The 12544-nt window shown below is 39.8% G+C and overlaps 1 protein-coding gene across 2 annotated transcripts in view; it reads left to right on the forward strand.

The window, feature by feature from the left end:
• Nucleotides 1-3376: 3376 nt before the first annotated feature.
• The window catches only part of kita (KIT proto-oncogene, receptor tyrosine kinase a), a 37805-nt gene continuing 28637 nt past the window's right edge, over nucleotides 3377-12544 (forward strand). The window contains exon 1 of one of the 2 annotated variants that reach the window (XM_074636114.1): nucleotides 3377-3671. In XM_074636114.1, coding sequence (XP_074492215.1) covers nucleotides 3617-3671 — 55 coding nt within the window. In that variant the 5' untranslated portion in view covers nucleotides 3377-3616. The remainder of the gene's footprint in view (nucleotides 3672-12544) is intronic. The other variant, XM_074636115.1, reaches the window with a different exon arrangement.

Here is a 12544-nt window from a genome sequence, read left to right on the forward strand (position 1 = left end):
AACAATAAAGCTGATGTCATGTCTTGGAACGGTAAAGTTAACTCAGCAAAAGGAATTATTTTCTCACTCACTCATCTTCAACCGCTTATCCGGGGTCGGGTCGCGGGGGCAACAGCTCCACCCCAGACTTCCCTTTTGGGGTCCCTGTGGTGAATTATTTTCCATCACGTAATTGATTTATTAATTGCTGTTGAGATGTAATGAGAATTTCAACAAATATAACAAAAAATGTTAATAAAATCTTTGCCACCCCTGCCTTTAAAACTCTGTGTAATATTGCACGTAGCACATTCACAATGTGGGCCTATGTCTAGGAATCTCTGGGAGAGATAACAGGAAAAATAAAACGGTCTTACATCATATCACAGAATAACCAAAACAGAAAATTAGGCGGTTTCGGTTCCTCCTGACTTTTAGTCATGGTTTACCCCCTAAAAAGTCTCACTGGGTGCCAACAGAGGATGAGGTCTGGTCTATTATGGGCATCAAAGGGAATCGACTTTAGGGGAAAACTTGTTTTGGCGGCTGTTTTCAATAAAAAATGGGGTTGCTAATCGCTGTCAACATTATGTAGAGCGTGGTCACCATGGCATGCCTGTTTGATAGCCGACGGAAAAAATAATCCAACTGTGAGTGTTCCCAAAAATGTCATGTGTGGTATCATGAGGCGGGAAAAGACAAAGGGTCCTTTTATGATCTGCTTGTCTTAATTTAGGATATTTTTTAGGACTTACGTTTGAAAAACATAAATGAATAAATAAATTTCAGTTTATGACATAAATATTCACCAGTTATGTGTGTTTATATATTAATATATGTTCTTGCCTTCTTCTTTACCATCATAAAGCGTCTTGAGATAACTTCTGTTGTGATTTGACGCTTTACAAAAATAAATTGAATTGAATTGAATCGTTTAGCAACTTCTTTAAATCTAATTCTCAAATTCATTCACATAATACTAGACAGGTTAATCATCTTCATCATCTGCCTTTTTACAAAACAAAACATGGCCAGTACTACCTCAGATATCGTGGTGTACAAATACAGAACACCAAAATACACATTATTAAGAGCTTGTTATCCTTAGAACATTTTAAAAGGAAGTCATCATCACATTTAATTCATGATGTCTAATTATCTTTGGATATGTTTAGATATATTTTCTTTTCTTCTGTACTGTTTTTTGTATGTATTTCATTGTTTTTATTGGATTGTTTTCCACTGTTTGGTTAGGTTTTCCTGCACATTTTGTGTACTTCTTGTTGTCGTTTAACTTTTGTTGTATTTTTAAAATTAGATTAGTTTAGATCTTTCTTCCTTTTTTGTTATTGTTATTTTTTTCTCCTGGGGTTGGGGGGGAGGTGGCTTCTTGACCTCTCCTGACACATTTTTTTTTTTTTTTGATTGACTGGATTCTTTGAAGTTTTATTTATGTACAAATAAATAAATAAATAAAAATAAAAATACTGGATGAGTTATTGTCTCCTTGGAGAGGACATGTGCCTGTTTTTCACAAGACATGACTTGGCAAAGGGCGTTAAAGAGGGACACAAATCCCCCACTCCTCACCTCCATACCATTATTAACACACAGTACACCTGAACTGAATGGACTGTAATTTATTTATTTATTTAAAAAGGATCCCCATTAGCTGATACCAATGGCACCAGCTAGTCTTCCTGGGGTCCGAAATCATGTACATTAATTTATCACATACATACTATATACAACATCACATTTGTGTTACACTAATAACACTCAAATTTTCAAACATATATAAATTTCAAATTTCAAATTTCAAATTCATACACAAATCTTCCACAATTTTTTTTTTTTTTTTTTTTTTTTTTTTTGTTTAGCCTCAAGGCCCATTATCAGGGAAAAAGGAACAAAGAAAACAAAGAAAACCATACATGACCAACACTGGACTATCGATCAGCTGTTTAAGTAATGTATTCGTAGATGGTATTTGAATGTGGATTTGTTAGAGGATTGACGGATGTGAAGAGGGCAGCTATTCCAGTGAGTGATGGCGCGGTAAATGACCGTCTTTTTTAAGGCATTCGATTTTGGGTGAGGTAACATGAGTTGGCCATCACCCGCTGTTCTAGTGAAATGACTGTGAACGTCCCTGCATCTGCTAATTTGACTGTATAAAAACTCGGGTTTAGTAGAATAAATGCTGTTGCTAAAGAATGTCGCTGTGCTTAAGGCAAGTCTTTTCTCTACTGGTAACCATGACAGTTTATGATGCATGCTGTCTGTGTTCGTTCTCATGGGGCAGTGTAACACAAGTCTTGCAGCTCTGTTTTGTGCAATTTGTAGTTTCCGCAGTATGCTTTTCGGTGCAGAAGACCATACAGGTGAGCAATAGTCCAGGTGGCTTAAACTTAAAGATTTAACTACTTGTCCCAGAACGTGTGCTGTGCAATATGCTGCCTTCCACTGTGTAATTGTCTGAAATATATTAATTATTTTACAAGTTCTTTTAACATGGTCATGGAGCATATATATATATACTGTACATTTGTATTCTGGGGTATCGTTCCTATGCAGAGGGTAGTTTAGTTTATTTATTGACTACACTGAGTGCGTTTTATATTTTAATTATTTATTTGTGAATTTATTTTTATAAATTTTTGAATGTATTAATTTATTTATTTTTGCATTTATTTATTTATTTTTGCATTCATTTTTGGAAGTATTTATTTATTTACTGTATATTTCTATTTTGGGGGTATCGTTCCTATGCAGAGGGTAGTTTAGTTTATTTATTGACTACACTGAGGGCGTTTTATATTTTAATTATTTATTTATTTATTGTGTTGAGTTGAATGTGCTACTTATTTTGTACTGTAATTACCTTGTGTCTTTTCTACCGTTTTTCTTTTCTTAAAGCTGACTCGGTGTAAACTGCTCAGAATTCCAATGTACTTATATATATAGGTGCAAATCTTGAATCTTGTATGGTTTATCATAACAGATGAAAAAGACAAAAGCAGTGTTGGACTTTGTCTCTCTCTCTCTCTCTCTCTCTCTCTTGACCTCTCCTGACACATTTCTTTTTTTTTTTTCATTGACTGGATTTTGTGCAGTTTTATATATGTGCAAATAAATAAATAAATAAATAAAATAAAAATACTGGATGAGTTATTGTCTCTTTGGAGAGGACATGTGCATGTTTTTCACAACACATGTATGGTTTATCATAACAGATGAAAAAGACAAAAGCAGAGCTGGACTTTGTCTCGCTCTCTCTGCCTCTCTGTGAGACAACAGGTCCCAGACACCTCCCTCTCTCCAAGCGTATAGCGTGATGAGTAATAGGCTCCACCACCGCTGGCTCTCTATAAACATGTTGTTGTGACGCCACAGTGAGCCACAGTACAGATACCTGGTGGATCTGTATCGCTGCAGGAGAAACAGAAATGTTTGCAGACAAGCGACGGCTGCTGCTGTTGCGAGCTCGAGCTGAACTGAGCATCTGTGCCTTTAAAGACTTGTAAATTGCGCCTCTTATCACAGTCAACTTCACACAACGAGTAGAGTAGTAGAGAGACCTTAAACCAGAGAGGCACTGGCTCACCTTCACAGCTAGACCCATGGAATAATCACTATGGAATACCACTGGATACTGCTGGCTGTGTTTTTACACTTAACCTTCCATCCAGGTAAGATCCGATGCGCCTTTACGCACGAAACTTGTTGCTGTTTGGAGCAACACACAGTCGACTATCTATCGCTCAGCTCCCTTTAGCACACAGTGAGGTAAAAGATAATCCATGCATGCTCCTTCTCCGTGCATTTGTGCACATTTTTCTTTGTTCTGGTGCAATGAGATCTGAAGTCAGTGCAACCTGATGAGGAAAGAGGACACTTTTAGCTGATGATCTGCGAGGCTACTTTAATAATGCATGTTTTATTTATTCAGAAGCATTAACAAAGTAATCAAACTTGGAGGTAAAGTACACTGTATTTTGGGCTTATGGTGAAATTCCATTGCTAATTTAGAAAAAACAATATTGTATTGACTACATTCAATAAAATACAGCACTATACAGTGTTTTAGTACATTGTATTATAACAGTAATCAAATTAAATTTACAGTAAGCCACTGCTGCTGCAACCATGCTGCAACCAGTTGATTACTGTAAATTAACTGTAACAGTATTTTACTGTTAATCTACAGGACAAAATGTTACAGTGTAGGATGCTGAATAATGCACACTGAGACTGTTCTGATCGTGTTTGTGCTCGACGACAGGTTCATGCGGTTTTTCCTCCACATATAACCGTCATTATAGAAATCTAGAGGCAGCTCCTGGTTGTTCCTGGGAAGTATGCAAAACCAGCAGCTCCACAAACTGGTTATGCAATTTCTCACTTTGTTGGATAAATATTATCACGTGTGACTTTTATTAAAGCACTTTTTTGGTGGTTTCGTTGCGCTTTTTTGGAAACACATTGCTTCTATTATTTCCTGGCGTCCTCTTCTGAGTATCTGTAATTGTATTGGAGCAAAACACAAAGCGCCTGCAACAGTCCTTCATGCTGGTAGCCATCAAGCCATCAGGATCCACAACCAAGACCTGACCCCCATATGAGAACTATGAGGACTTTAAGAACTTTAAACATGCACTATCTGCCTTTAAACATGCACTATCTACCTTTAAACATGCACTATCTGCCTTTAAACATGCACTATCTACCTTTTAACATGCACTTTCTACCTCTAAACATGCATTATCTGCCTTTAAACATGTACTTTCTACCTTTAAACATGCATTATCTGCCTTTAAACATGCACTATCTACCTTTTAACATGCACTTTCTACCTCTAAACATGCATTATCTGCCTTTAAACATGTACTTTCTACCTTTAAACATGCATTATCTGCCTTTAAACATGCACTATCTGCCTTTAAACATGCACTTTCTGCCTTTAAACATGCACTATCTGCCTTTAAACATGCACTATCTGACTCTAACCACTGGCGCACTTTACACTTACTTTACACTATACATCCTATATACCACTTTATAGACTGCACATATGCACATATTACATTTATTTATTGCACATATTACATTTATTTATTGCACATACTACATTTATTTATTGACGACTGCACACACTTTGTTCACCCATTCACTCTGTATCTTTTATATCTTTATTATTGTTTTTATAATTTTTGTATACCTTTACCTCTCCTGTGTTTCACTCTGTTTGCTGATGTTGCTGCTTTGACACATGAATTTCTTTTTTGGAAACACATTGCTTCTATTATTTCCTGGCGTCCTCTTCTGAATATCCCTAATTGTATTGTTACGTTTTGTTTTATACACAAAGTAGTCTAGTTCTGGTTTGATTTGAGGGTTTTTTATTAATTTGAATGGTTGTTTAGTTCATATGCGAGTCATCTTTTTTCTTTTCTTTTGGGACTAATCCCAAATTAATCCCACATTTTTTTTATCTGTTCAAAATGTACCTTAAAGGGAGATTTGTCAAGTATTTAATACTCTTATCAACATGGGAGTGGACAAATATGCTGCTTTACTCAAATGTCTGTATATCTTTATTATTGTATATCACTTAACAACACAAAACAATGACAGATATTGTCCAGAAACCCTCACAGGTACTGCATTCAGCATAAAACAATATGCTTCAGCTTTTTTTTTTTTTTTATCTTTTGGGACTTTGCCAGACTTGGCTCTGAAATTTATGGAAGCCTGTTGGTGCACGCACAAACCCTCATCCTTTTACCGAAACAAGCGGTGCACCACAAAGTGTTGCTGTTTCTAACTTTGCGCTCCTTTCTGCGCAGCTGCGCTCGGTGCGTCTGCAGACCTCCTTCCTGCAGCAGCAGCAGCTCAGGGCGGCAGTAGATCAGGTGGACCGGCTCTATTTTCTGCCCCCGTGTTTTTCCCATCTGATCGACAGCTTGACACGCTCGTGGGAGGCTCGTTGATGCTCACGCCATGTCGGTATCTTCAGGGGAATTTGAATGACTGCCACATCCTCACGCATTGTGTGTGCACAGGCTCGCCTCTTCTGTCATGTGATGCAACACATGCAGCACGCAATGAATGTTTGCCTTGAGCCCGTTTTTACATAAACCTAATTCAATCCAAACCTAATTCACTCTTACCCTGTAATTTTTCTAAAAATAACAATAGAAGAATAAAATAAGTAAACGTTTCAAACACAATTTCATACAATTTGCAGTCATACACCCAATTTGCAGTTGTGTTTAGCAGCAGAGAAAAGTGGATTTATGTCCATAGTAAAGTGCTGTTTTGCATTACTCTTCCAAAAATTGTGTTCATTTGTGTTGGTGAGAACAGACACTTGTGTCTGATCAGAAGTGTCTTCTATTAGTTTTGGTTTTCCACGTCCGATGAAGAGTAGTGCACAGCCGCTTTTTAACGATTATATGCTATTTTAGCATATCAATTTTAAATCATGTTTATAATAAATTAATTTCTGATACATTTTGAGGTAAATATTGGGGTAATTTGTTACTTAGTCAAAATTATTTAAATAATACATCAAATGAAGAACTTGTAGATCCTCTTTTTTATCTCCTTCCTGCCCTGTTTGTGATAACCAAACATGGACGTTAAATTCCACAGTTGTTGGCCAAATATTTACGCACAGGCGGCTCTGCAAACACCAAGAGTCTCCAAACAGACACATTTATATGCAAAGATATTTTGCTGTCCTGTGATTCAACCAGTTTGCTGTCGTGACACCACACCCTTTTACACGTTTCTAAAGTTTATTGAAGTGAATAATGTGGTAATGGGAGAATAATTGATTTAATATTTGAGATTTATTTATTTATTTATAGCACCAAAGGAGGGATGTGAGGATGGAGGTCAGCAGCACCTTTTTACAGAGCAGGATGAGTCCTCTGGGCACATGTCTTTTTGGGCTCCTGTAAAACCATTTTCATTGTCGCACATTGTACACAGTGACATTTAACTACTGCATCCTAGTATATTAGGAGCAGCTACTATACAAGCGCCCGAAGCAGTTTTAAGGGGCTTGCTCAAGGGCGAACTGGCACCTTTCCAGCCTACCAGTCCACACTCTGTACTTGGTCCAATGCTAGGACTGGAACCGAGTACCCAACGGACTGCGGATTTTTTGAGCCCCTTATAAGGTCTTTCCAAAAGGGTCTGGAGAAGCCAACCAGTGGGAAACAGTAGCCAGCTATATAATCATCATATACACTGATCGTAATTATTGCATATTTTAATGAGTTTGCCGACCAGACATGTTGTGAATTATTGTAAAGGAGAATCAGGCTTCTAGTCTGTAAATAGATATTAATATTTAAAATCTATTCCTGAGTGATCTGAATATTTGTAATCAAGAATCATTAGACATTTTTATATTACTTATCTATTGACACCTTCACTGTGAGGTTTATCAAGACATGCCCGTAGCATTTATTCAGCGACAAAATAATTTGTACACACACTGTCTGCTACAGCTACGTTCACAGCTATAACGCCTGCGACAAAACCCCACACACGGTCTGTCGGCTACTCGCTAAAGTTACGCCGCGCTGACAGAGCGTATGTATGTGGCTACAGGAAGCACGAAGCCTCCGGCAGCGCTACAGCTGCTAACGTAGCACAAACACACGTTTTGTCGGACAGTCGCTAAAGTTACGCCGGGCGACAGAGTATCGTTACACTGGGCAGACAAACAGCTGACAACCTGCTAAACTAAACTAAATGATGCGGTGGTGGTGGCGGCGGACTTTTACTGGGAAAGTGGCTGCATGTCCGCGACACTACATGCAACACCGTGGCTGCTCACGCTACTGGGGACTCTGTTGTGCTCATACACTGGGTTAGGAGGAGATAAGGGATGTTTACTCCCCTCTCTTCTCCCTATCCTCCTTTCTGCCTCCTTCTTTTCCTTCTGTCCTTGTCAGTTTTCAGGACAAGTACTTGAAGATCAATGCTTTGCTTCTCCGATGGCCTCAATTTGTTACGCCAATCCTCCTCCATCTGGCTGATTTGACTTTACAGTCTTGCAGCTTTCCTCCAATCTGGTCTTCAGGGCAGCATCTTCTATGGCCAGCAGTAATGTTTGGGTTTTCAGAGTCCAGTGGGGTTCTTCTCAGCATCTGCACCGGATCACTGGGAGTCTCTTTGCTGCTCCTCCTTCTTCTCCTTGCTCTTCCTCTCCGCCTGAGCTTCTTTTCGAAGGGCTCTCTCTGACTTTCTGCCTTCAGAATTTTTTTTCTTTCTCCCGGACCCAGCCGGACTCTTTGCTGGGCCATCTGCTCTTTCAGGGCAGCATAGACAGTCTGGGAGGGGGGCTGTTCGCTGGAGCCTGAGCAGCAGCTTCAACCAGCTCTCGTCTACGTGACTGAAAGACACAAAGTACAGATGCTAATTTGAAAAACTTTATTGCAGAGTTTGGCGTGACAGGGTGTACAGGATTACCTACGTGGTTTCTCTTATTGAATATAAGGGTGTTTGTGAGTGTCTATGTGTGTGTGTTTCTGAAAAAGAAGAATAAAACAAATAGAAACCATTAAACACAGGCACTTTAAGGAACTAAATGACATGTGCCGCTATGTACAGCACTGCCACAAGGTGGACCATGATGCCACAACAGTACCAGCTACCTACCTACACTAAATCATCCAATTAAAAGGGAATAACTGGCAGCTAGGCAACAATTAACTAATAGGATATTAGTTATACAACCCACAACAAACCACTGTACGTACAACAAAAAACTAACTTATGGGCATATTACCTGACTAAACTTACAGACTGAATATGAATACAGTAATATAACAAGTTTACAACAGGTAATGACAGAACAGAGGCGCGTTGACTGCAGTAACATTGAGAACAGGCAGGTGGAAACTAGCATAGCAGACACTCAATTGCTCTTAAGTGGGCCTAATTAGCATGACTATAACTATAACTACACTATATATACACCATAGTCATGTACAGTTCAATGGACGCACACAAAAGTCGAAACAAAGGCGGTAACACACGTTTTGGGCTGAATTGGCCAAACTACTCGAACACAGAAAAAAACTTGTCTTGCAGACAGAACATACCAATCTAGAGGGGGGTGGTATAGTCCAAGTGGTGCTGGCCTTTGTAACACCAACCCTCGTTAACCGATTATTAACCGTTAACCGATAAGATTAGTGCGTGCTCATGTAGCGGTGAGCCAGCTGCAGTGTACGAACACAACAGACAAGTCCCCAGTTCACCCGTCTGGGAGCGTTAGCAGCCACGGTACTGCGTGTGGTGTCACGGACATGCCGCCATTTACCCAGTAACGTCCGCCGCCACCACCGCATCATTTAGTTTAGTTTAGCAGGTTGTCAGCTGTTTGTCTGCCCGGCGTAACGATACTCTGTCGCCCGGCGTAACTTAAGCGATTGTGCTACGTTAGCAGCTGTAGCGCTGCCAAAGGCTTCGTGCTCGCTGTAGCCACACACATACGCTCTGTCAGTGCGGCGTAACTTTAGCGAGTGTCCGACAGACCGCGTGTGTGTGGCGGCGGTGAGTGTGGGTTAGTGTGTGGCGTTCTAGCTGTGAACGTAGCTGTAGCAGACAGTGTGTGTACAGTTTGTTTGTTGGTGAATAAATGCTACGAGGCTACAACACCTCAAGACCGGAGCCGACTTCCTGTATCTGTAACTCCGCCTCAGACTCTCTTAAGGTGGACCAGCTTTTCTCCTTTTAATTAATTATTAATATTTATTTTTAACCGTTTAACGGATAGCGTTAATCGGTTAAAGTTCTTAATGCCGGTTAAACGGTTAATTATTAACATCCCTAACAAATCAAATGCCATCTCTGTACTGTACTTTCCTTCATACTGTACAGACACAACGTTCCACATATGTTTACTGCCAATATCTTTAAGTTTTAGGTCAGCTTTGGGGGATAAGGTTAATCTAAAAATATTTTGGTGAAGCTTAGTTTTGTTGATTTATCAGCCCTGTTTTTGTCCACATACTTATCTTTTACTTCTCAAGTAGTTGTATTTGTCAAAAGTTTAGAAGATGAAAATATAGGTTGGTCTAAATCAGCTTTGTTTAAGCACAGCATATTGTAGCTCAAGCTCAAGGTTTCTACCCGTTAAAGGGGAGTTTTTTCTTGCCACTGTCGTATAAGAATGCATGCTCACGGGGAATCTCTTGTTGGGTCTCTAAATTATAGAGTCCGGTTTTGACCTTCTGCATATTAATACATTGAATAGCGTACCAACCAGTGGCTCAGTGGTAGAGCACTATTCTCTCTGAGAGGCTCTCGTTTCAAGCATTCACTGAGTGTACAGTAAGTTAGCCCAGGTGTTACGCTTGATGGATGCTCTGAGGAGCCTAGTGATCACGCTTTAAGCACGGAGAGGCTCAAACTGTGGGGCGCTTCCTGGCAGTCCGAGGCCCCGGAGCACCGGCCCCACTGGACCGGTCCGTAGTCCAGCAATGTGTTTCACAATCCTGCAGAGTTTTTCACAGGTGGCTTCAATAGAAATATTACCCCACCATGGTGATGGTCTCTCAGGCAACATAAACTCTGGGGCTGACCCAATTGCTTCGACCGTTGCCATGGTAATCGACCTCCAAATCAGTATTCGAGTGCTTTGTTTTTTGTTTTTTATATATAAGTAAGAAAAGTATAAATTCCCAAATAGCCCATGAAATATGGAATAATCCCACAACATTATTATACAACATAGTCGGGGGTATATAGCGCTCCGCGTGTCCGTCCTCCGTTTATCCGTCCTTCCATCCGTTCGCGTGTCACACTTTCATTTCCGGAGCAGACCTCGGAGACTATTTTACTTAGGAACTTCAAATTTGGTGTGATGGTTGACAGTGGGGTCTAGTTGTGCCTTGTGGGGTTTAAAAGTCCAGGGTGCCCAAATTTTTTTACATTTTGGCCAAAAACGTGGATTTTTTTCCGACTTCAATTTCGTTTCCGGAGTAGAACTCGTTCCATTAGTTTCAAAAGAGCAAAACCTTTTTTTGAGCCAAGCTCACTTTTGCCTTGTTTATTATTCATATTCAACATTAATTATTATGAGTTATTCTCAGACGGATATTGCTAGGGTATTCAGGACAGCCTTAATAAACTCATTCGCTTCCCCAATGTCAAGAGGCCGAGGGTTCAATCCCTGCTGTCACACCGAGTCTCTTTACCTGCTTTATGATGATGGTCACAATTTAAAAGCTCAGTCTGTCACATATATCGTTAAAGTCGGAGTTGCGGATGAAAACTAAGAAAGTTTCTGTTTCTCAAATGATCAAAGTAATCATATTTTTGTTACTCCGGCTTTCATAAACATTACTGATGGAGACAAACCTTTAACACAGTGGTTCAGACACCCCCAGGGGTCCCAAGATAAATGTGAAGGGTCACAAGATTATTCAAGCTCTATTTTTTGCTTTTTACTTGTGAAAACAACCGTTTATATCAACTCTTTGAACTGCTCACAGCTTTCCAAGCTATAACCACGTGCTGAGGGCTCACAAGCCATTATCGGTTGGGAACCACTACTTTAACTTTGACTTATCCAATATATATGTGTTGTCAGCACTGTGAGAAAAAAACTACCAATCAATTTGGAAATGAGAGCAAGTAGAAATCCTGTTATTCACTTTTGGATCAGGGATTGAGCCGGCGGTCCCGGCAGCTATTCTGTTTTACAGAGGTTGTTGCAGGCTCAGTTTTCAAGCTATTGTCGGTAAGAACCCAATTTACGCTAAATATTTGTGAGGACTGTCATGGCCATTTTCAAAGGGGTCCCTTGACCTCTGACCTCCAGATATGAGAATGAAAATGGGTACTATGGGTACACGAGTCTCCTCTTTACAGACATGCCCACTTTATGATAATCACATGCAGTTTTTTGAATGCAGTATACATTTGTTATTTTCTCCTATTCTAAAAATGGTTAGTTTGAATATTTCTGCATACTGGGGTCCCTAAACAGTCTTGAATTCCATAAATTGGGTATCACTGTAAAGCTGAGACTCTTGTGGATCCAATGAGCCCAACTGTATTCATGTGTGTTGATGTTAGTCCCCATAGGAGACATTTCATTGTAGTGAGACCATTTTTTGACCTCACTGTATAAAATGACCTGTGGTGACCTCTAGGATAATTTCAGCCTCATGAAACTTTACAGCCACAAACTAGAGACCTAGAGCATTCAGAGGATGGATGGATCAGACTAGAGACCTAGAGCATTCAGAGGATGGATGGATCAGACTAGAGACCTAGAGCATTCAGAGGATGGATGGATCAGACTACAGACCTAGAGCATTCAGAGGATGGATGGATCAGACTAGAGACCTAGAGCATTCAGAGGATGGATGGCTTTCCTAGCTAGATTGACAATATTTTGGGGTTTCTGAGCAGTTTACACAATAGAAGTGCTCGCCATCTAATCGCCGAAAAATGACAATTCCTGCAGAAATCTCCAAATGTCAAAAAGTTTTTGATCCCAAATCACAGCATGGCTTTTTCTATGGTGTTC

Source organism: Sebastes fasciatus, chromosome 5 (assembly GCF_043250625.1).
Source record: "Sebastes fasciatus isolate fSebFas1 chromosome 5, fSebFas1.pri, whole genome shotgun sequence".
NCBI classification, from domain to species: domain Eukaryota; kingdom Metazoa; phylum Chordata; class Actinopteri; order Perciformes; family Sebastidae; genus Sebastes; species Sebastes fasciatus.